The sequence below is a fragment of the Cyrtonyx montezumae genome, unplaced genomic scaffold (genome assembly GCF_038088225.1).
Source record: "Cyrtonyx montezumae isolate F1298 unplaced genomic scaffold, pur_monq_1.0 scaffold_2, whole genome shotgun sequence".
Taxonomy (NCBI): domain Eukaryota; kingdom Metazoa; phylum Chordata; class Aves; order Galliformes; family Odontophoridae; genus Cyrtonyx; species Cyrtonyx montezumae.
In genome coordinates, this window is record NW_027071936.1 from 43,665,280 (window position 1) to 43,690,704 (window position 25,425).

General features: G+C 41.5%; 1 protein-coding gene across 3 annotated transcripts in view; it reads right to left on the reverse strand.

The window, feature by feature from the left end:
- Nucleotides 1-820: 820 nt before the first annotated feature.
- The window catches only part of PDGFRA (platelet derived growth factor receptor alpha), a 39,039-nt gene continuing 14,434 nt past the window's right edge, over nt 821-25,425 (reverse strand). For 2 of the 3 annotated variants that reach the window (XM_065737032.1, XM_065737031.1), the window contains exons 9-23: nt 24,897-25,023; nt 23,806-23,999; nt 18,822-18,916; nt 18,587-18,719; nt 14,403-14,507; nt 13,572-13,682; nt 13,146-13,299; nt 11,660-11,826; nt 10,416-10,534; nt 9,818-9,940; nt 9,124-9,235; nt 7,079-7,178; nt 6,853-6,958; nt 5,951-6,186; nt 821-4,179 (exon numbers count right to left, since the gene is read on the reverse strand). In XM_065737032.1, coding sequence (XP_065593104.1) covers nt 4,032-4,179; nt 5,951-6,186; nt 6,853-6,958; nt 7,079-7,178; nt 9,124-9,235; nt 9,818-9,940; nt 10,416-10,534; nt 11,660-11,826; nt 13,146-13,299; nt 13,572-13,682; nt 14,403-14,507; nt 18,587-18,719; nt 18,822-18,916; nt 23,806-23,999; nt 24,897-25,023 — 2,030 coding nt within the window. In that variant the 3' untranslated portion in view covers nt 821-4,031. The remainder of the gene's footprint in view (nt 4,180-5,950; nt 6,187-6,852; nt 6,959-7,078; nt 7,179-9,123; nt 9,236-9,817; nt 9,941-10,415; nt 10,535-11,659; nt 11,827-13,145; nt 13,300-13,571; nt 13,683-14,402; nt 14,508-18,586; nt 18,720-18,821; nt 18,917-23,805; nt 24,000-24,896; nt 25,024-25,425) is intronic. The other variant, XM_065737033.1, reaches the window with a different exon arrangement.

Below are 25,425 nucleotides of genomic sequence, written 5' to 3' on the forward strand. Positions count from 1 at the left end.
CTATGATTCTATGATTCTATGATTCTACAATTCTATGACTCTATGATTCTATGATTCTATGAAACAGAGTCAGTTTTCAGAGCAGAAATTCCATTTGACAACTTTTATACTGTTTTCAAGCTGATATCATACAATTCTTCTCAAATTCACATTCAGTTATATAAACTATTGTGGGTGTACAGCATCATAGAGTAAAATCTGGTTTGGTTCATAAAGAAAGTCAGTTCAGCACGGGTTTAAAAAAAATACCTATATCTGTGGCTTGAGGAAGAGAGACCATGTTGATTTGAAGACAGACTCATCTATCCCCTGTGTTCATCAAGAGCTTTAGACAAAAGGCTGGCATAAGCCAGTTTTAGTCCCTTGTTAAAAACAACATTTGCATAAAACTGTTTAGACACCTGTACCAGAAGAAGCAGAGCACATACAGTAGACACATGACATAGTGTTGTTTTTTGCATCCCATGCACCCCTTTCCCCAACATGTTCAGACAGGCAGCATTGAACTTACCAGTGCTGAGACCAGAAGTATTTCAACTTCTGTGGGCAGCTCAGACATCAGTCACTGGAGCACTACACTTACTGCAGTTTGGGGTGAATGAAGCTTAACATGGACAGAATTCACGGGTTATGTTACCTGCTCATTGGCACTTCCTCACTGTTCTCACCAGAAAGGCTCAGGGAACTGTCCTTGCTGCCTGATGCCTTCACAAATCACACAACTAACCCAAAATCTCAGGCAGAAAGAATAATAATAAAAAAAACCAAACGACTGATCCCTTATAACAATCTTTCAAAAAGTGAGTATAGACCCCTCACATATCCTTAAATTATATATCATTTATTGAAATATAGAGATCTTAATTTACAGGATTTGATTTTTCAAAGACAAAATATCAACAGGGGCATTTTGTAATACATTTTGTGCCTACCATCACTCAGGCTGGTTTGTCCTTCAAATATTTCACAACAGCCACCATTTTGGAAACACTTCCTTTTTTATTATTCTAAAATATAACTTTTGGACATTCAAAGTGCAACAGTTAACGTGCCTGTGGAATATATCACAGTAAAAAAAAATATAAACAAAGGCAGTGATATAGCTGTCATAAATGTTTTGGCAGTATTCTAAAAGTCTATATAAAAATACTTATATACATATTGATGTATAACATCACCATATCTCACGTCCTTCACCATGTAATAGGACCATTTTGTACAAGTTGCAGACCACACTGTAAGGAACTGGTTGGCCATTCCAAATGAAATGCTGTGATAGGCTAACACTGATTGTCATTATACAATTACCCTAGAATAAGATTTGGGAATATCTTTTCCAGTGGCTTCTCAAAAATTAAGCCATAAAGTAAAATGTTGGTAATACTGAAAATATTGTGTAATCGAAGGATCATCTCCTCCCACTTCTCCCTCTCTAATAAATTCCCACTCTGCCTCTGCCTCTCATTCCAGTTTATAGGCAATTTTATTGGATTCCACCCTGAAATGAGTTGGGTTTGGCTAGACTCCTGCCACAGGTAAAATAAATGTACACAAACACTTATGAGTAGATAGAAAACTAAGTCTACCATTCATCATAAAGTGTGCAGGCTCTGGCTCACATCCACCATTTGGGTCTAGCCCCAATGTATGTTGTGCAACACAGAATGAAATCAGTGAGGAGAAGGGGAGATCATGGGAAAATGTCCTTGTATTCCAGTAACTGGTATAGTAAAACATGCTGGGCCTGTTTTTCAAACCCTGAAGAACACTGGGCCATGTGCAAAAATGCAGGTGAAATTGCTTGCCTAATTTGAGCATGCAGTTGTAATGACTACACATGCAAATTAAGGCATGTGTGGTCTCAAATGGCCATTCAGATATCTGGGATATCCATTAGACAATTTCTATTTCCTCAATTTATAGTTCATATCTGGAGGAGGACTTTACATCATCTTGTGTGTCCAGGCTATATCAACAGTCTTTATATTTCACAGTTGTCCCCGTACGGAGCTCAGAAAGACACTTGGTATTGGTCTGTTGACTACAGAAAAAGGAGGACATATCATTGCTCATGGTTTGCTATGATTGTCAAACATCGCCAGGGCTGAAAATGCAGGTGCCTCACTTCAGCTCACATTTCCACGTCTGCAGGACATTTGTATGTGGCCCCAGCAAGGTGACAGTTTTGAAACTCAGAGCCAAAATTATTTGCCTGTAGAAATGACAGCATTACATTTATTTTGATTCAATCCACAACCATCCACAAATGAAGTGAAGGTGAATTTTGTAGCTTTCCTTGGGCCGTTTCAAGGTAGTTTAGTTTGTTATTCAGATCCAGGTAGCGTGTGCTGTCAATTGCTGCTGGTCCCTCTTTCATACTTCCTAGGAAAAGTACTGCAACGCAGGAATGAGTTTGTACCACATTTGCATTGGTTCTGCCATGCCAGATGCTGGGCGTGTCCTGTGAGGCACTCATCACACTGATTAGAGTGAAGTTTGAAACACGAGCACCAGAAAGGATGGGGCCCTTTGCAGTGATGTACCTTTCTTTCACATGTAAGTCTTCCAAAACATAAAATGTCAATAACACTTTGTACAGTGATAGCAGTAATCATAATACTTTGCTCTTGTGAGTGATGTCAAAAAATGACTATTGCAGGCTGAGAGCAGGTTTGTTTCCATGCACCTTCCTCCAGAAAGCACACTTGGAGGCAATTATCATTTGTAGTTACAGTCTGCAAAGATAATAGTCAATTTTCTGCTCCTGTTTAAACTTCAAAACTAAGACAAGGGTATTTGTTGCAGAACTATTTCTGTTTCTATGATCTGGAGTTCAAGGCTGGGAGAGATGTCTTTTTTCCTCAATCCATTGAAATATCAAATTGATTCTTCATAGCTAATCCTGGAATAAGATTTCCTTTGAGAAGCTATGAAACAGTAACAATGGGATGCTGCTGGTGGTTTATCATAATCTTCCACTCTCCAAAATCCTGGAAATCTGGCATAAATTTAAATTAAGAAAAAAAAATGAATGCTAGAAGTTCACCTAATTGGAGGACAATAATTGCTTCTAGTATAGCTGATAAAAAAGCTGTTCTATTCATAATAGAAACCTAAATCTTAGTGTATTACAGGATGCAATTTTTTCTCCATATTAAAGTAGTTTTAGCTAGTCAGAGCAATTATCATACTTTCTAGGGCCTGATAAAGGTTGTTTCTTCAAATTTTCAGGTCATAATTTTTTTCCTTGTACTTAATAATGTTTCTTGAGACTGCGCTTTTACTGAAGGACAATGAATTACAAAATATAGGTTTAGTGTTACGGAAAACAGTAGTAGTATTATCATGAAAACAGCTATCTTCTATAGTTAATAAAGACTTACTAGGTTTCTAACACCTATTATAGACTTGTTTTAATTATTATTATTATTATTCCCCTTGCATTAATGTTAAAAAATAACATGTTTTGTTGTACCGGTCAGTTTTTTGTGGTTTCAGACCTTTTTGGTCCAAAAGTGGTTTTTGCATGTTCTTTAATTCACATGATAGTTCAACAGCAGCTGACACTGAGATTGAGGGAAGAAGTGCACAAAATTCATGGATGATCTCTTCTAAAATCCATGGAGTGTGTTCAATGTGCACCTCAAAATATCCTTGAGCTGATATTTATTTACATAATTACAATGATGAAGTATTGCTGCAGTGGAAATTCTATCCATCAAAGTCATAGGAATGCCCTTGAAACACAAAACTGGTCTGTTTATGGCCTTTCCATCATCCTCTACCAGTTTGAATGGCAAGCAACACTGAGATGCTCATGAAGTACTGCAAGAAGCAACACTAAAAAATCCATCTTCGACAGTTCTCTTTCATTCTCAGGCTGATTCCTTTGCCCTCATTGGGCATTTCTCTGTACAAATCCATTTTCCCTTCACATCCTTGACATTGCAATGAAGTGGTTTTCTTTGTGTAGCAGAAGTCTGTAGACAGCACAGAAAGCTTCCCCATGTGCAGTTAGAAGGTGTCTGGGATTACAGGAAGCTGTCCTCTACCAGATCCGACGAGTCAATCCCGATGTCATCCATCATGTCAATGTCCTCAATGGTCTCATCCTCTCTCTTGATAAAAGTAGAGCTACTGGAACCAGTTTCAATGGCACTTTCTTCAGATGTCTGGGAACTGGAAGAAACAAAGACCTCAGAGCTAAAATACACATTTAAAGGCACCAAGTAAGTACCTCAATTTCTGAATTGAACTGAACAACACATCTGCACACACTTTCTGACATGACATAATCTTACTCTGATCACATTTGCTAGAACACGACATATCTTGTATCTCAAGAGTAATGAATATCCTTGAAATTCAAAGGAAGAAGTTGTTCCTATGTTCCTCCAAGCACTTTCTGACTCACAAGAAGAATAGCTTTATGACAGTGCTGGGACACTAGATTAGGCTGGGTGACAATAGATACCAATAAAAGTAATAGACAGTATGAAGAATTACAGACAGAGGTAATAAGTCTTAGTCAGGTTGGTGTTTCTTAGAAACTTCATTTGTCCCACTGTCCAAAATAGTGAAAAAAACATTCAATAAAGACTTTGCTAGGTTGCTAATCCTATATACAAGGGCTGCTCTAAAATTTATGCCTTCTATTTTATTATGTTGGTCCACAACATCAGAGGTGGATGTTGGTGGTATAAGGGTAGAGGTTGAACCTTCCTGACAATATTCCATTACATTTTGTTGCTGTGTGACAGATGGCAGTAGAGTGGCAGTCTGACAGAGTGCATCTGACATGGATGTGCCTAGGAAACAAAGGTGTCACTGAACTCCTCCACGTGGAAATAAATTTTACCCACAGACATTCACAGACTCTAGCTGAATGGTTATGGAGACCGAACAGTGGATGTCAGCATAGTGAGGTGGTATGTGGTGCATTTCAGCAATAGTGATAGCAAGATGAATGACAAGCCATGCTCCAGATGACTATGCATGGTTGTCACACTATGAAATGAAGAGCATCTCTATCAGTCCAGCTGTGTAAATCAGTGGATTACGACCAGGGAACTGTGAATGGAGCTGAATACGGGATTCAGTACATTGGAAACTATGGTGGCAGCACTGAAATATTACAAAGTTTGTGCCAGGTGAGCCCCGTGAATGACCACACAGGAACTGAAAGTGCCCCTTATGCATGTTTGTCAGGACCTATTGAACCAATGTGAGGATGAAGGTGACAGTTTACTGGATTGCATCATTCCTCATGACAAAATGTGGTGTCACCACAACAAGCAGGAGACAAAATGGCAGTTCATGGAGTGGTGAATTCCCCACTGAAGGAAAAGTTCAGGATGCAGCCTTTAGCAGGTAAAGTGATGCCCTGAGGTATCGCTTTCAGAATGACCTATGTATAATGCTGCTGAAAAGGAAGTACTGAATTAAGCCACTGCCATTTACGTTAGAAATTATATGGAGTTGTGCTTTGGTGGAATCATTCATGTAAGCTGGTAAGGAAGCAGTAAAAATTATGAATATGCTGTTAGCAATGAAAAAAATACTATTGAAGATAATGAAAACAATATCCTGAATTTTAGAGCTAGTGAACAAACTTGTGAACAGACTTTGAAACATAGTTTTGAAGTCATTGAGCTGTAGGGGCAAATGTGATGTAAAATGTGATGTAAAAAGTGCCTTCTGCACCATCAGAAAGTTGCTGTGACTTGGCCAAGATCGTAGTTGTGTTCCTCTGTCAGTCACAGAAGAGCCAAAATGAGGTATTTCACATTGGAAACACTGTGGCCAGTAACATTGCACAGGACCTTCCTAATGCATAATTCCAACAGAGCCCAAGAGATGTGAAGTAGCATTCTAAAAAGTATGAATGCATGTCAATAAGTGTGACTCAGAACGGAGACTATAGGCTACCTGATTTGCAGACTGTACCCACCTGTGCCTGTTCCTTTTGCCAAGCTCATCTTCAGAAACAGGGTCAATGTCGGGCAGGGGGATGATGTACCCACTGTCAGCACTCAGCCTCTGCTCATCAAATCCGCTCTCCCTATCCTTTAACTTGTCTTCATTCTTGTAGGTGACACCAATGTAAGCATTGTCACAGTCTCCTCTCATGCGAGTGACAGCTGGGTGATCACTTTTCAGGAAGTCCAGGTGAATCTTCTCATAGCTCTGAAAATATTTATTTCAACATCACTAGATGTTATTCAGTAAGACCACCTTTATTCAGCTGAGTAGCTATGATTCATTAACCCCCAAAGCATTTGCTCAATGAGTCTGCAACACTGGATGTAAAAGCCCAGCACCTTCAAGTGACTGAGAGTCCTAAATGACAAGTTGGTTTTAGAAGATAAAAGAGTGTGGCAGCACAGAGCAGACAAGTAGATGTGACAGAGGGGTAGGGAGAGAAGGAAGGGCTGATTGGGAAATGGAACACCAAATGATGGAGCAGGCAAAGCTTTTCCAGGAGTGTTAGAAGTTTGAATCCAAACTCAAACTTCTGTCCGAAGAGGGAGGGAGAGAAAGTGTAAATATGGGCAATATATATATTCCCTTTTCTGGAATACTGCCTGGAAAATTCTGTGAAAAGGTATAAAAAACATGCTCTGCTAGAAACCTTGAATTAGTAGGATATCACTCACTGGAGTTAGAGAGTTCTGCTTCCCAGCTAAAACTGCAAAAATGCTTTCCTCAGCTTCCTTTCCCCAGAACATGTAATGCCCCAGACTGCATCATATAACTTATATAGGTTAGGATGTGTCAGTCCAGTGTTCGTGCCTCTGATGGCTACAGCAACAGTCACATTTCCCTCTAAAAACGTATGGACAAAATACAGACCTTTTTGTACTCTCCAGGCAACAAGCTCTCCACAATTTCACTCAAGTGGTAAAATGAAGGTCTTTTCTCTGGTTCACTGTTCCAGCACTTTACCATGATCTCATACCTACAGATAAGATGGAAAACAATTTAATCATCTGGGAAGGAAAACAAGCTATCAGGCAAAAACAAAAGCCAAAATTGTCCAGAGGCTGGCCAGGCATGGGAAAGACAAATAAGCACATACACTTCATTGGTAGCATGATCAGGTTTTGCCATTCGGTAGCCACTCTTTATCTTATTGTAGAAAGTGGAGTCAACCATCATGCCAGGATATGGTGTTCCACCTGCAGATAAAACAGAAGAAAAAATACTATATATGAAGCTGAATAAAAAAAAATATTCTATGTTGTGTCAATACTTGCAACCTTGAAATAAGCCACAACTTATGATAATAAAAATGTTTGCAAATCCACAAATGCCAACTAGCTAGTGTTTGCTGAACTACATAAAGATGCTGACTTGGAGAAAACAGATGATTCAATTGTCTGGTTAATACTTCACTGGGGTATATTTTAAATTTTGGAAAGTGCTGAGGATGCCTGTGAATGTAGAAGGGTGAGATGTGAGTGGTTTTTAAAATCCTTTCGAGAACTGCTCAGAGGACCATGTAGCTTTTCCGGCTATTGATCATTTTATGTTTTGTGGTGTGAGATAAGAAATTTAAATACAGTATTAGACAAGCCTGGAAGATGTTTGCAGGCATGTGTGCCTTCACGTATAAAACATTCTTTACTTTCAATAATTCTTTCCTTTCAGAAGTTACTTGTACAGAACTGGACCTTTGCAATTCACTATTTGCAATGTCAAGGGGCTCTAAAGTGGAACCTGTTTATAAAACTGAAATATTGATATTTCATTTGGAAAGCCAAATGATCCCCAGATAGTGTCCACAAATACTGACTAGCTGCTCAGACCAAAGTTTGACACAACATCAAAATTAATGAAACTAAACTGAAGCTGACAGAAATGAATGTATTGCATCAGCTGCAAGGCATTGCTGGTATGCTCTGATGAAAAACATTGTCTAGGAAAGGCTGAGGCTGGTACCACTTAAAAAAAATCCCTTTGCAGCATGTCTGAAGTGTACTAACTGGGCACAGAGGCTGGATGATCCCCAGATCAGGTTGTCAGACTGCATCTAGCAGACCTAAGGTCATGCTCTACCACTGTCTTCCCATGCTGCTTTGGCAAGTCACTTGCTTGTGTATGTTTCACTTTTCAAGAAAGAGAGGACTTTCTCAGGTGCATGCGTGCTGTAATGTTTATTCCAAAGACCTCAGCCCTTTCAAAAGCAAGGTTTTCACCAAAAAATAGGCTTCAGACCCTACCTAACAAATAAAACAATGAAGCACAGACTTAGGTGTGCTTCAGTTCCCCATCTAAATAGCAATTCTGTGATTCCCAGCAATGCTTGAGAATGGATGTTTACAGGGTCCTGTAACTCACAGCGATTGCAGTTATCAATATTATAAACAGCAGTGCAAATACTGTTTTTGAGAAGCAGCTCTATGACAGCTTATTCTAGAAAATAACGTTAGGCTTGGGGTTGCCATGGGGCAGTAGTAGATACTCTACAGGCATGATTAATTCTGCTCAGAGTAAATCTGGGCAAAGCACACTTACTGAAGCAGGCCAGCCACCCACATGGGAGGCTAATTAATCAGCCTGAGTCAAGAGCCAGGCTGCTCCCAGCTGGGAACTGTATATTGTCTGTAACTGCTAAACATTGTCATAACCACTTCATGCTGCCATAAACCAACTGTGAGAATGGTGCTGACCTGGAAATGAGAAATCAGTGTCCCAGAAGATTGACATTTTGTTTTCATTCTGTAATGGGTCTTAGATGGGATATTTTGAAACATATACAAAGAGATTGCTTCAAAATAGCCACTCGGCTGAGACGCAGCCAAGGCACCCTGATGCACGAGGAAGTTCATTCCTCCACAGTTTGGCCAGAAATTCCATCCTGTCACCAATACTTTTTCCACAAAAGCTTTTCACTTACTGCTTTCAATTTTATGGCCAAAAAAAAAAAAAAAAAAAACACTTTAGGAGAATAGGGACTTCTCACTTCAGACTTAATGCTGGGTCCTGAAATCTCATGTAGAAGAAACTAAAAGTTGACTTCACACCTATGTTTCTACTATAGGATTTGAAATACTTAACAGAGAACAGCTTGGACTGAGAAAAATTAATTACAACATGTAAGAAACTGTTCACAGTACATACCAAGAGAAAATATTTCCCACAGCAGAATACCATAAGACCAGACATCACTTAATGTTGTGTACAGATTGTCAAATATGCTTTCAGGTGCCATCCATTTTACTGGGAGGAAAGTCTGTAACAGAAAGAAATAAACCCCAAACCACGTAGATTAGTCATTAAAGAAATGCATCCTGTTTCAGCTGCTGTCTGATAGTCAGGATTAGCTTCCCTTTCATAAGAAAAGCTTGTGAATATGGCTTTTAATTCCATTTTACATGGAGATATTAGGATTAGAAGCAATGCTACTATTTGCTCCCCACAGTAATTTATTAAGCTACAACTGTATTCATTTTCTCACTAGCAAATGACTAGGCTGATAGGAGGTATAATGCAAAGGGCAGTACTGATGATCTAGATCTGATATGTCATTGATGGATGTGTTACTACTCTACAGAGTGACAGTTCCTCAATTTATCCACTCACAAAACTTGCCAGTTAAAATTTAAGCATGTGAAGTCCTAAGTGTGGCCAAAGAGCTTTCCAGTTTTCAAGCAACCTTAGGAGAGTTACATGAATTAATGAACTGAAGAAAAACTGTTCTGAAGAGTACTCATCTCAGCAGTCAATTAGTGTAACCAACACTGCTAACCAGCATTTAAAGCTGACACTTCTCATTGCAGTTAAAACAGAGCTCAGGAGATTAAGAAGTACATACACTGCCCTTGGAGACGTAGTTGGAATCATGCATGATGTCTCTAGCCAACCCAAAGTCACAGATCTTCACGATTTTGCCTTGAGCCAGAAGGACATTACGAGCTGCCAAGTCACGGTGTACACACTGCATGGAGAGAAACAAGTCTTTCAAGGACGTGCTAATTCCTAGAGGGCCATTTCACTTCCAAAGCTCTCTGAAAACACCAATATTGCCTTCTAACAGAGTCATGGAGGTATGAGTCCTCATAATCAGAGGGGGTTCACGTGCATTTACAACAACAGTAAGGATGCAAAAGTGGTGCCCGTCTACTGCACTCCACCGATGCTGTGCTTGGGCCACACTGGTCCATATGGATAGATGGATCCTCCACTCAAACCCTGTCTAGATCCACCACTGGGTCTAGGACTTTATGAATGACACAGGGTGAAAACAAGGATTTCTCCAGTTACGACAAACATTGTTTCTAGCTGAGTTAAAAATCTGTCGAGAACCCCAGAACACTATTATATTGTATTATGTTTTCAGAATCTAAACTGAAAGACACAATTGAGACATTTCGACATTTCTTGCATTTTTACTTACTGCTTTATTTACTTACATTTTTAGAAGCCAAGAATTCCATTCCCCGTGCAACCTGGTAGGTGAAGCTTAACAAATCCAGTAGGCTCAGACCCTCTGAACTGTCATCTGAAAGAAGGTTTTTTACTTCTGATTCTACTGAAAAAGAGAGAAAAGTATATATATGTTTGAGCTGCAAAGTGTGAAAGCAGCATCCATTTCTCCTACCTGTCATGATTCTGAGCTGATGACTTTAACAGACTGCTATGACCAAAACAGTCTTCACAGTATCTAACCACTGCTGATGTCTGCATCAGTTGCTGACACATACTGCTTTCAGTGTTGAATATAATGTTTGTTTTTATTCCTTTCTGTATGCTTTTTCCCACAAAATTGCAGGAAAAAAAAAGAAATTTAAAAGGCCCACTGAAGTGCTATACAGGTTGTTTGTAATACTCAATGTGTGGTTCAAAAACATTTACCAGGTTTTTGTGCATACATGTACATTCTTATCCACTTACTGTTTCTGAACACTGCTGCATTTTCCATTCATTGGAACAGATCCAATACCAGCAAAAAGGATCAGGAATTCTATGGCAACTAATCTTATTTTTTTAAATGAAAGTTGTCAGCGAAAAAACAGTCATGATTCTGTGATTCATTTATCCCTACTGTCCTAGAGCACAGTATGAGTACATTAGTCTGCCATGTAAATCTGGGGCTGGCTATGCTTCAGTTCCTGGGGCCTAGAGCCAGAAGTGACTATGCCTATTTTTAAGTAAAGCATATTTAGATTCTGAGAAAAGGAACAGGGAATAGGATGTATTCATTATCCTCATTACATAATCCAGGAAAGTATTTGGAGCACTGTGCATTTGGTATTGGTTGAAATGTAAGTGGAAACAGAGCAATGTAAATTACTATTATTGTTGTTCGTTTCTACTGCTCAAAATCTCGCAGACTACAAGACTAATGAAACCACTGCCTCCAAAGAATGTCTGCAGCCCCACTGAAGAATATGGCCCCTCAGCACTTCAGCACAGAAGCAAACACACAGCCCTTACCCCTGCTGCCCCAGCAGCTCACAGTGCAACCAGAGCACACTGACAGTCACAGAATCATAGAATCATAAGGCACCAGCTTTTAGCTTATACCTGATTCTCACATGCCTACAGAACACAGATGAGTAGTTTACATCCGTATCTTACATGACAAAAATCAGACATCTTCATGTAATCATTATTTGTGTCAGTGATGCATGCAGGTGGGACAACTCTACATTACCTGACAAAGATTTCTTCTTATATGAAGCAGGTCGATCATATACAGATCTCTGAATATCAGAGTATTTAGATCCCTCCTTCCTTTCCAGCATTGGCACATACTGAGTCGTATCAGCTTGTTTCATGTCCATGTATTCTCCAGTGTTTTCAAATGATAAAATCACATAGCTGAAATTAAAAAATATGGTTGCATCAGCTATCAAGGAAGGTGGCTTCCCTGCCAAAGCATTCTGTGTTCTGAGTCCTTAGGGCACACAGTTGCATTGCTAAGAAATACAAAGGTCTAAGAGTTGGCTTATTGACAGAGAACACATAAGAATTTGGATGACAACACAGCCATGTATTACCACATGCACATTACCATGAACTACAGTAGTTGAACCTGTACAAGAGCCTCAGTCTGATCCTTTTGTCAGCAGTGAGGCATATAGACATATCTCGTTTAACTTCCAACAGTCCCACTGAACTCAGCTATTACTACCTCGGGTGTTGTTCTAGGAGTTCAAAAAGATAGGCCAATTTATTCACTCAGATAGTTTGCATCAAACCCAGTCCAGCTGAGCAAACCCCTCCTCAGACAAATGGTCCCAGCTGGACTTGGCTACTGAGTCAGTTGATCTATTTGCCAGTGTGTTTTTTTGAAGGAATCTCTGGCACCTTGTTAAATCCTGGCTGATGTTATGACATTGCTTGATTGCTGAATGCATAACGACAAGCTTCCTCCACCATCAACCGTCAAAAGCTGCTTGAAACAATACACAAACTAGCTAGGCCATTGGCAGATAAAGGAAAATGCCTGAACACAGAGAGCGATCTCTGTAGTGTTATTTGAAGGGAAGGAGTTTTATTTAAACAGTGAAAATTTCCCAAACAGGAAACAAGGAAATCAGATAGCTGTGCTTCACCTCTAATACTTGAATGGATAGAGACAAAAGGACATCTATACAGAAAGGAGGAACATTAGGCTATGCTTTATTAACAGAAATGTGCTCTGGGAGCTCAGGATCAGATAAGGAAGAGGGAATGGAGCTTGAGGAGAGACAAGATTGACTGTGTGCTCCAGAGATGCTGTAACAATGCAGGTGCAGGACTACTGTTGTCCTGTAAAGATAACGGCTTTTCCCCTAAATCCATATATCTCTTGCACTACTTTGGGCAGAGTGGAATTTGTTTAAAAGGTCTGCAAAATCTGTGTTCTCCCACAGGTGTGTGGATCCTATTTAGAAAGAAGGCTGTAAGCAGCTGTGTCTATGGAGAACATGCAGCAGACCTGGGGCCGTGGGCATCTGCATATGATCTAGGATGCATGTCAGGGATATTGAACAGAAGCTGATGAAACCTTTCTGTATCTAACAATACTGATAAACACAAGACCATTGAGATGAAAGTGAGAGAGCTCTGAACCAAGGAATGAAAGGAAAGGAATAAGAGTTAGTAATGCTATTCCTTATGTTCTAGCTCATACATTTGTTTCCCCTTTTTCCCACCTTCTTGTGCTTTCATCAGCTGGGTTCATCCCAAAAATATCCAGATCTTTCTTGGGTTTCTCTGGATGTCGGCTGAGGAAGTTGTCCCTGTTCTTGTGCAGATAGTTCACCAAATCACCATAAAAGCAGTATTCAGTGATTATGTAAATAGGACCTGATGAAGTAAGGCAAAATAATGCATCATTCAAAAATGACAGCTCCCAAAGACAGCAGAAAATCAAATATAAAACATACAGATTACTAGGAGTTAATATGTTTCAGTTTATTAAGTTATGACTATAACTACTGTCAAATAACAATTAGGCTTGTGAAATCTCATATTTATTTATATTTAATGTTAAGGTCAATCACATTTCACATCTGTGTGACTGTTAAACAAAAAAAGACTGCTCCACAGCAAGCTTCCATTTATTCAGCCAAACCCACCTGATTTTGTACAAGCTCCAAGCAGGTTCACAATATTCAGGTGGGGACCAAGGTGCGTCATTATCTTCAGTTCAGACATGAGTGCCTGTTTTTCACTGGATCTAGCTGTAGCTGTTGAAAAAGCACACCAGCCACAGGGTGAGGATAATCAACTTTTTCACAACAACAGCTGTTATCTCTTTATTTGCCTTCAAAAAACATTTCTAAAATGAATTCTTGAAGAAAACTGTCCTTTTCTTGGCAGTAGGATTTCTTAAGACTTGAAGAAGAGTTGTAAGTCATAGAATCATAGAATCATTAAGGTTGAAAAAGACCTCTAAGATTATCTAGTCCAGCCATCCACTTACCATCAATTTTGCCCACTAAACCATGTCCCTAACTACCACATCCCCACATTTCTTGAACTCCTAATGAATAAGCATCAGCTCTGCTGATAGAGGACTCTTCTATGAGGCAGAAGAGACAAAAGGTAGAAGGAGAAAAATAAAATTTCCTGGTTAAGAAGCACTGTAAGGAACTAAGAAGTTTCAGATATCCATCAGGAAAGAGGATTTATCTGATCTATCTCAAGAGCTGATGCAGACTGTTTGCCCTTTTCCAGAGGTACATTGGATTGCCTGCATGGCACAGAGGCACCTCAGAAGATGCTTTTTTTCAACACTATACAGTTTCTCATGGTTCTTGAGCAAATGGTGCAAACCAGATCCATCCACACTGCAGGAAGATTTGCAGCTTCAGATATGGATAAGCTATTTACACATAAGCAGTGCTCAAATAACCCAAAGGGAACATGCACCAACTGGAATGGAAAATGGAGTGGTGACAACTTACGTTTCAGCATTTTTACAGCTACTTTCATCACTGGTTGAGAACGACTCAGTCCATATGCTGTCCCTTCCACCACTTTTCCAAATGCACCAGAACCGAGGATTCGACCTGAACATGAGGAAGAGTATTATTAATTCTAGTGTGTAACAGCAATTAGCCTCATTTCCTGCTGCTGTTCCTCTTCAGGCTATGAGTACACTCACTTAGACAGAACACTGGTGATAATAATAATAATAATAATAATAATAATAATAATAATAATAATAATAATAATAATAATAATAATGTGATGCTGTTAAAAAGAAAAGGTAAATATATTTTAAATAAATTAAGTACAATTCCTAAAAGCAAGCAAACATTAGAAGCACATTATATATGGGAACTTTATATATATATGTAGATATAGATATATCCGCTATATATAGAGGAACTTTAAAAAACAATGCATTTCATAAATATTTGTCTCTTATTCTGCCCTTCCACCCTCACCCTTCCTAAGTATTGAACTTTCCATGTCTAAGCTTGCCTTAGTCAGTATCTGACTACAATACAGATGTGCCCTTCACTTCAAATCTGAACTGGGCTCTCCAGCTGTGGTTTTAGGCTGCTATATTGTTGCTGATACAGCTAGCAACAAGACAGGCTTGAGAGAGTCAGCAGCACGTTTAGAAACAGACAAGCAGGACCATCAGCAATCTAAAGGAAAATGAAATACATATTGGTCACATATGAGGGAAACTCCTCTGAAGTTTAACGTACAAGTGTGTTTCATCTGGTTGAATAAACTTTATTATAAATTTCCAAGCACTATGATGAAACAGCTAGTATTTATACTAATTTACTCTTCCCACAAATCAATTTAGACAAAAAGTTTTGATTATTATATCCTGTCTTCTGTTATGGATGCAGTGTGCAGAAGAATTGTGTATAGATTAAGCAGGATTCCGGAGGAGTATGAAGTGCACAAACATAATCCAAAATACTATAATTCATTGATTCCATATTGGACAGCAAGTTCATTAAGGCAATGTTTATTCAGCAAACAAACCCTTGAATGAGCTCCAGATGCCAGGACATTTTCATATTCCCAATGAGCTCTTTCATTTCATTTCATTTCATTTATTTATTTATTTAACTTCCAACATGAGGAGACTATATAGGGCTTTTTACTATGGAGATTAATGGAATTCTGTCTATGACATTTAAAGTTTGAACTTGATACCTTTTACACATATGAGGGTGTTATGTGGCATGCACTACCACATGTTTCTGTTACCCTGAGGCTACAGCCCACACTTTTATTGTATACACTCTTTAATAAAAAAGTTTCCAAACAAAAAGAAATATCTACATCATTAACAAGCACAAGAAATGGTGCATACTTAGACGAGTTACACCTAAGAACATCTCCAAGATCATGACAGTGTAGTTTGTCATGCACACAAAAACCATGCCATTTCTTCTCAAGATTTCTGTGCTCCAAAGGTTATTCTTTCCAGTTGGTCAGGATGTGAAAAATCTTCCCACTAAATTTCAAACTAATTCAAACAACATGAAATTTGGCCCCTGAAATTTTTCAGCCCAAAAATCTGGGAGCCACATGGCAGGATGCAGCCCTTCAGAAAGTGATCGCGTTTACTGATGCTCCTTGATCTTCTTGTCTTCATGAGCCAATTCCTCCCCAAACCATATTGCCGGCTGAGCATGAGACACACGTCTCCCTCCCATTCCTCAGCCCAGCCTGGGTGCATTCGGAGGCTGGGGGAGTGCTTCCGGAGTGGCAGGGAGCTATTGCTGCTATTCCCCTTTTCACCCCTCTCCACGCACATCCCATCTGTTCTACACTTGATTATCAGAGCCAGGTGGGAGCTGACTGCTTACAAGTTGGAGGCATCTGTAATGCAACCAGCTCCATCACTTTCTAGATGTCAAGGCCTTCAGCAGAGACCGAAATTAAATCCTGTATTTATTATTCTTAGTATAAAGACACGACTGGGTTCTGCCTGCTGGAGTATCAGGATTGCTTCTCTGCAACAGTGGGACTGTGCAGACAGCATAACTTCCAGGCTCTTCAGGCTGCTGGAGAAACTGTACTTGGGATGAGAGCTAATTTCTGTCCAACCTCTGCTCAGGTTTGCAATGTCTTCTGAGAACAGCACAGAGGAGTCATGTTTCTGATCTAGGGGACACACCTGCAGAGATGAAGTACCACACACAGTATTCTCAACCAGACTGCTCTTTGGCTGAAATTGATCTTGGATTCACCCCATATTGAACTATAACTTTCTTGGCAAATACCAAAAGCTAAGCAAGCTTTATAATCTATACCCAGCTTCTAGATATTAGGTACTACGTCCCTAAATGCTGTAAAACTCAAACCTTAATTTGCCTTTTCCGAGCTGCAAATGGAGATGGGTCTGATTCTGTCTATTAGACCAGCATTTCCTTTTATGAAGTCCACTGTGACATATGGGTGGTTTGTTAGGAAGTGATGGGAGCAACTCTGCAACCTCTACTGCTAGCCCAAAACCCTGAGATCCCATAGCACTGAGAGCCCTCTCCTCAAGGGGCCCTGTCCTCTGCCTCCCCAGCTGAAGAGGATGTCATGCAGGGACCTCACTGTTTCTCAGCAGTGCCAGGGAGAATGACACACAAGCAGCTCACTGCATTGTCTAACTTCTTGTCATTACAAATATCCCAGTCCCATGCTAGCTGCTGGGTGTTTTAAATAGCAGAGCATTACACACATAGTGGAGAGGGGATATAAAAGGGAAATGTGCACTGTACCTCAAATTTATTAATTGAAACTACAGACAGCCAACGTTCAGAGTTGGCATTTAATGCAGTTCTGCACTCCAGGCATTACTAGCTGTTAAAACAAATAAATAAATAAATCCCATGCACACAAATAAATACCAGCTGGCTTACTCAGCTAGAGTGAGAAACACTCATCTGAATGAACCAAAATGTTTTTTCATCCTCTTTCAGAGCCTCCCTGAGTTAAAGATGTGATTCCTTTGCTGCCATCTTCCACTGCAATAAGGGAAACCCCCTCAGACCAGAATTACCAGACCCAGAAGAAAAACAGGTCCCCATCAGCCTGATAAGAAACATTTAATAAGGCAAAACTGCCAGCAGAGAAATGTTAACCATGTCAAGAATAATGCTGGAGCAGTCCTATTTGCTAAAGGGACAAGTAGCACCCATTTTTAAAGCTCTGATGGTCATTAATGTAGTTGTAAACAGGAAAGCTCTGAAGGAGACCAGTGCTCATGAGTCAGAGGGAGATGAAGTCACAGTGGTGGTCTGTTAACTCAGATCTGACAAATCCTATTTAGGCAGATAATTAAAGTCTGAGTTATAATAAAATAATTCTATTAAACATTCACCCTCTCCTAGTTTTCAATTAGCAATGTGAGTTTAATTAAAGGATGTTATTCCTGAACCTGAAATTTTGTGCCTCTTCTTTTAAGAATTAGCACCAATTCTTTTTCTATGGTGGGGCAAGGAGAACTACAGCAGGGGAATGCGTTCTTTAAACAGCATCAAACAAAAAAGCTCCTTTTAGCTCTCTTCTCCTGCATTTTGTGTATGCATTTTGATGCACAGACATCTCCAAGACAGGGTTGATTTATGCATTTAAAGTACACTCTGGATAGAACTTTAAAATTGTTTATAATCACTACAGTTCTAACTGATGTAGATGACAAACTAGGCCAGTTAGCTGAATTCTGAATGAACTCTAATGCAGGAACAACAAAGCAAGAAAGCAAAGGAGGAAGGAAGAAGGGCAGTAGCCACAAAAACACATTATTCATTATATATTCACATCATGGATTAATAATTTTAAAAATATTTCTAATAAAACTGTATAACTACTTGCAGGTTTCCCTTAGCCTCTCCACATAAACATAAATGTCTTGAAAATTAAAAATACTGATTCACTTCTCGTGGGTGTCTCAGCAGCAATGACTGTTGGAGATGGAATTTAACTCTGGCAGAGGCCGTCTAAGTCATATTGAGATGGGCACTGCACATCTGTAGCCCTGCAGAGCTTGAATGAAGGTGAAGGAAACACTAACACAAGTGGCTCAAGGCTGGCACCAATGCAGAAGAAGGGGATGTAGAAGAACAATAGAGAACAAATAAAAAGAGACTCTGGCCTTCATGGCCATGAGGAAACTTACCAAGCACTAACCCATCTCGAGGAAACTCCCATCTGGAGTCATAAGGTAGTTGCATTGGGTCTACATAAATGTATTCATGGCCATCAGGGCTGATAGACTCAATGACTCTCCATCTGATCTCGTACCTTGGCTTCTACAAACCATAATGAATGTAATCATTAGTCTTGTGACTTACTTTATATGAAAACCCAACAGGGCTCAGCATCCAAACCAAAATATTTTTTTTCTAGATTACCTGTTTCCAGATGATGACCAGGACAATCAGTGAAATTATCACAATCACTAACAGGACTAAGACTGCAGCAGCCACCGTCAGTTCTGATCGCAAGGCTGTAGAGTAAAAAGATAGGTCATATTTTCCTCCTGAGCCATGAAAACATGACATATGCTATCCTCACATGCAGTTCTGCACACTCAGTCCTTGTGATCAACTGCTTTGAAATCGGCACAGCCAGAGCTGCAGTGGCTGATTGAGGTACAGGGTGGGTTTTCGGGAGGTTACTGTCTCACGGAACCGAGTGAGAGCGGCCAGTCCCAATGGCTGTTCTCGCGAGAGGCTGACGAGGCATAGGTGTTGCCAGGGTTTCAGTGCCCTCGCCCACACTCCTCAGCTGATTAGGACCCAGGGAGGGCAGCGAAGTGTCACTACCCATTGTTTGTTTGTTTGTGTTTATTTTATATATATATATATTAATTATTATCATTATTTATTTATTTTTAAGTTATTACAATTCATATCTATATATATTATTACTATAAACTATTATTTATTTATTTATTTACTTTCAATTTTCATTTATTTGTTTTTATTCTTTTTGTGCCATGGTCTCTACTAGACAGAGGGCTTGCCTTAAAAAGGCTGTGGCGACCCAGACAGAAGGTCTGCCTAGAAGCGTGACTACACAGGTCTCTGGTTGCAAGGAGTGCCAGAGCCTGCTACTGCTGGATGAGGGTGCTAAGCAGTTCTCCTGTGCAAGGTGTGAGCAGGTGGAAGATCTGCTTAGCATGGCGGCTGAACTGAAAGAGGAGGTTGAGAGACTGAGGGACATCAGGGACTGTGAGCGGGAGATTGACTGGTGGAGTAGCTCCTTAGAGCGCCAGAGAGAAAGGCACCGGGGAGATCCCCTGCAATTGGTGGTGGACTCCCTGACCTGTCCCCGTAGGGCAGAAGGGGGATATCTGAGGGATAGGGAGGGCTGGCAGAGAGTCCCTGCTCGGTACCCTGCTCGGTACCGTGGACAATCTCCCCCTCTGCCTCCCCAGTGTCCCCAGATACCCCTAAGCAATAGATTTGCAGCTTTGGAAGTTGAAGAGGTGATAAAGGGGGAAGTGCAGGAAGATTCCCACAGGAGGTCACCAATGGCAAGGCAGTCAACTCCGTGCATTGAGACTGCTGCTACCAAGAAAGAAAGAAAGGTGATCGTAGTGGGTGGCTCCCTTCTAAAGGGAACTGAGGGCCCCATTTGCAGACCAGACCCAAACCGGAGGGAAGTGTGCTGTCTCCCTGGGGCCCAGATCAGGGACATTGCTAGAAGACTCCCAAATTTGATACGCCCCACCGACTACTATCCATTACTCGTAGTTCAGGCAGACTGCAATGAAATATCTCAGAGAAGTCTGTGAACTATGAAAAGAGATTTCAGGGGATTAGGGCAATTAGTTCAAGGGATGGGAGCACAAGTGGTGTTTGCTTCCATACCTTCTGGGGCGGTGAAGGACACAGAATGGGCTAGGAAAACACAGGCGATGAATAATTGGCTGAGAGGTTGGTGTCGAGACAGACACTCCAGGTTTTTTGACCATGGGACAGTTTACTCGGCTCCTGGCCTGTTATCTATTGATGGAATGCACCTGTCTCAAAGGGGGAAACGAATCCTAGCACAGGAGCTAGCTGGACTCATTGAGAGAGCTTTAAACTAGCTGTGACGGGGGAAGGGGATAAAACAGGGCTTTCCAGTAAAGAGCCTAAGGAGGCTGTGCTGGAGAAAGGGGTGAAGCAGATATCTCAGCTGAAGTACATCTATACCAATGCACGCAGCATGGGCAGTAAACAAGAAGAGCTTGAAGCCATTGTGAGGCAGGCTAACTATGACCTTGTGGCTATTACAGAAACATGGTAGGACCTCTCCCATGACTCCCATGGAATACTGGGATTGATGGCTACAAGTTCTTCAGAAGGGATAGACAGGGAAGAAAGGGTGGTGGCGTAGCTCTCTATATTAAAGAGTGTTTTGATGTTGAAGAGCTTGAGGTTGGAAATGATAAAGTAGAGTCCCTATGGATAAGGATCAGGGGGATAGTCTTTAGGAGTGACATCGTGGTGGGGTTCTGTTATAGACCGCCTAGTCAGGATGAAGAAATAGATGAGGTGTTCTATAAACAACTCGTAGATGTTGCACAATGGCCAGCACTCGTTCTCATGGGGGACTTCAACTTCCCTGACATATGCTGGAAATATAATACTGCACAGAGGAAGCAGTCCATGAGATTTCTAGAATGTGTGGATGATTGCTTCCTAACACAGCTGGTGCAAGAGCCTACCAGGGGAGATGCCTTGCTAGACCTACTCTTCACTAACAGGGAAGGACTAGTAGGAGATGTGAAGGTTAGAGATTGTCTTGGCCAGAGTGGCCATGAAATGGTGGAGTTTGCTATTCTTGGTGACGTCAAGAGGGTGACTAGCAAAACTGCTACCTTGGACTTCTGGAGGGCAGACTTTGACCTGTTCAGGACACTTGTTGCAAGGGTCCCTTGGGACTTGCTCCTGAGGGGTAAAGGGGTCCAGGAAGCCTGGATGCTCCTCAAGATGGAAATCTTAAAGGCACAGGAGCAGGCTGTCCCAGAGTCCCGTAAGTCGAGCCGGAGGAGAAAAAGACCAGTGTGGATGAACCGGGAACTTTTGTTGAGACTCTGAGAGAAAAAGAGTCTATGTCCTCTGGAAGATGAGACAGGCTACTTGGGGTGACTACAGAGAACTGGCCAAGATTTGCAGGCAGAAAGTTAGAAATGCTAAAGCCCAGCTTGAACTTAGACTGGCTACTGCTGTAAAGGAGAACAGGAAACCCTTTTACAAATATATTAACAAGAGAAAAACTAAGGAAAATTTCTCTCCTTTACTTGACAAGGCAGGGAATGTAACCACAGATGATAAGGAAAAGGCTGAGGTTCTCAATGCCTTCTTCACGTCTGTCTTTAATAGACAGAGCAGTTGTCCACAGGGTACTAGCCCTGACCTAGAAGTCCGGGATGGGGCGCATAATGCACCCCCTGTGATCCAAGCAGATACGGTCAGAGATCTACTCCTCCATCTGAACTGTCACAAGTCCATGGGGCCAGATGGGATCCACCCAAGGGTGCTGAGGGAGCTAGCAGAGGTGATTGCCAAGCCATTTTCTGCCATCTATCAGAATTCCTGGTTATCTGGAGAGGTCCCACAAGATTGGAGGCTTGCCAATGTGACTCCCATCTACAAGAAAGGCCGTAAGGAAGACCCAGGGAACTACAGGCCTGTCAACCTGACCTCGGTATCAGGGAAAGTTATGGAGCAGATGATCTTGAGGGAGATCACACGACATGTGCATGGCAACAAGGGGATCAGACCCAGCCAGCATGGGTTCACAAAGGGCAGGCCGTTCTTGTCTAACCTCATCTCCTTCTATGACTGGGTGACCAGACAGGTAGATGTGGGAAAGGCTGTTGATGTAGGACTGGACTGGACTTCAGCAAGGCCTTCGACATGGTCTCCCACAGTATTCTCCTGAGGAAACTGGCAGCCCGTGGTGTGGACAGGTTCACTCTTCTCTGGGTGGAGAACTGGCTGGAGGGCCGTGCCCAGAGGGTAGTAGTTAATGGAGTTAAGTCCAGCTGGCGTCCTGTTACGAGTGGTGTCCCCCAAGGGTCAGTTTTGGGGCCCATCTTGTTTAATATCTTTATTGATGACCTAGACGAGGGGATTGAGTGTACCCTCAGTAAGTTTGTAGATGACACCAAGTTGGGAGGATCTGTCAAACTGCCTGAGGGTAGGGAGGCCCTTCAGAGGGATTTGGATAGGCTGAATAGCTGGGCTGAGCTCAATGGGATGAGGTTCAATAAGACCAAGTGCCGGGTCCTGCACTTTGGCCACAATAACCCCATGCAATGCTATAGGCTTGGGGCAGAATGGCTTGAAGAATGTAGAGAGGAAAAGGACCTGGGGGTGTTGGTTGATGCTCGGCTTAACATGAGCCAGCAGTGTGCCCAAGTGGCCAAGAAGGCCAACAGCATCCTGGCCTGTATTAGAAATAGTGTAGCCAGCAGGAGCAGGGAGGTGATCATCCCCCTGTACTCAGCTCTGGTGCGGCTGCACCTCGAGTACTGTGTTCAGTTTTGGGCCCCTCACTACAAGAAGGACATTGAGGCCCTGGAGCGTGTTCAGAGAAGGGCAACAAAACTGGTGAGGGGTCTGGAGCACAAGTCTTATGAGGAGCGGCTGAGGGAGCTGGGATTGTTTAGTCTGGAGAAGAGAAGGCTCAGAGGAGACCTTACTGCACTCTACCACTTCCTGAAGGGGGGTTGTGGTGAGGAGGGGGTGGGCCTCTTCTCCCTGATAAATAATGACAGGACAAGAGGGAATGGCCACAAGTTGCGCCGGGGAAGATTTAGATTAGACCTGAGGAAACATTTTTTCTCTGAAAGAGTGGTCAGGCACTGGAATGGCCTGCCTAGGGAGGTGGTTGAGGCACCATCCCTAGCGCTGTTCAAGAAGCGTTTAGATGAGGTGCTAAGGGATTTGATTTAGTAGTTGGGTAGGGATAGTGATAGGAGGATGGTTGGACTAGATGATCTTGTAGGTCCTTTCCAACCTTATGAACTTATGAACCTATGCACAAGACACCCATCTCCCATGGCTTTGCAGTTCCCATGTCCTACAAATGTGGAAAGAGCACCTGGGGCTGGTGACTGTAAAGCCTTCTGAAATCAGAGCTATACTGTCTTTGTTTAGAAGAACATCTCATAACCAATCATAATAAAATGATAAAATGAATCAGATACCCCATAAAGACCTGTAAAATGCCTCATTCTCAGATGCTTCTGGGTGGATAAAATCCATTTTCATTTATTTTTATTTGCAGCAGTTTTATGTTTTTATCTACTAAGCTTTCTTATAAACTAAAATGAGGTGTGTTAATGAGAGGTCAAATTGGCTGCTGTAATCTCACAGAAGGACAAAGCAAACTCACTTGGAGCCACAAGTTTCAGTTCCCGAGTGACAGCACCAAGGTCGTTTCTTGCCACACATCTCACAGCCAGGGTTTCCTCTATCTTCTGGAAGGTCACCTGGCTTTCCACCGTGTTCTTCTCATCCAGGTGGACTTCCATGTGTATATCAGACACATTGCTAGTCAGAAGAGTCCAGGAAGTGTCATTGCTGCATCTGCAGAGAGTAACAGTGGAAACACATGTTGAGTGTAGGTGTTGATAGAGTCACCACAATAGGAATCATTTTTTCCTATATTTTTTTTCTGACAATTGTAATTTTAAAGACCAGGAATATTTAAAACCACCTCTGTGAAATCAGCCTTCTGGTCTAATTATTGCTGAAACTTTGAAATTTTGATAATGTAGCCCAGTGGTCCAGTAGAGATAGATCTTGGTGATACCAGGTATCCCATAGAACTTCTACCTGAACCCTTCATGCCACACAAGGGTTCCCAGGGCAGAACTAAGAGGACAACTGTCCCAAATGACAGGAGTAGATTTTAGTGCAAAGGGAATGGAGCATAGCTGGGAGGTCCCAGGGCTCCTAGCCTCCTTCCATGTTTAGTCTCCTTTTCCTTGGCATATACAGCCTCCCAGGGAGAGTTCAGCATCCCAGCAGCTACAGAAGGAAACAGTCTAGAACCAGCAAAAACAGGAATAATTACTACATATGTCTAGAATACTTGGTGAAAATTATAATCTGGAGGAAAATTGTTCAATTTACTATCTAGAAGCACACAAGAGTGTTAATGAGGCAGCTGAGCTAGTTGTGAAGTAGCAAGAGCCCCCAGAATGGAGGGGCTTGTACATAAAACATCTATTACATTCAATTATTGAACACAAAGCTTTTATCAAAGTTAAATGAATGCACTGTGCATTCTTCTATAGGACATAAACACCAGGAAGGGTACCAAACACCTCTCAAAATATAAGTAACATGTCTCTGAAAAGACATCAGAATTATAGCTTAGTGGCCCTTGATGAGGAAAACATGGCACGATAATTAATAATTTTAAGCTAGTCAAGAACAAAGCAGTCATGTTTTAGATAACAGAGCTCCTCCTCTTCTTACTTCTTAATATCCTTGCAAACCAGCCATTCCACATCTGGAAGCGGAGTCCCTTCAGCCAAGCATCTCACTGTTTGCCTGCCAGCAGAGCCCTGGTGGTCATCCATAAGGTCTAAGATCAAGGCTGGAACTGGAAAGGAGTTGGGAGTTTGTTAAAACATTCAACAAAAGCAGCCTGAAATCTCACATAAAGCAGGGCAGGTATTTTTTTGTCTGACAGCTTAGTGGCAGCTAGAGCTTGGGACTTGGCCAAGAGGTCCTAGTCTGTTGAGGAACATGGGGTATCACAGGCTAGAGCCATGAAAAGAAAGAGCTGTGTGTATGCCACGTCTTCATGTTGTGCTAAATGAGTTATCGTTCCCACTGTCAGCTGGAATAACTTAGACAGGAGGATAAAGTTTCCTTCTGGCACAAGGCCAGCGCAGAAGTCAAGGCCATGATTAGAGTACAAGATCTGTGAGGACTCAGCACACATGCACAGTGCCAGACACCCCAGTTCATGCTTTTCTTATCTCCATAGTCCAGACAGTCC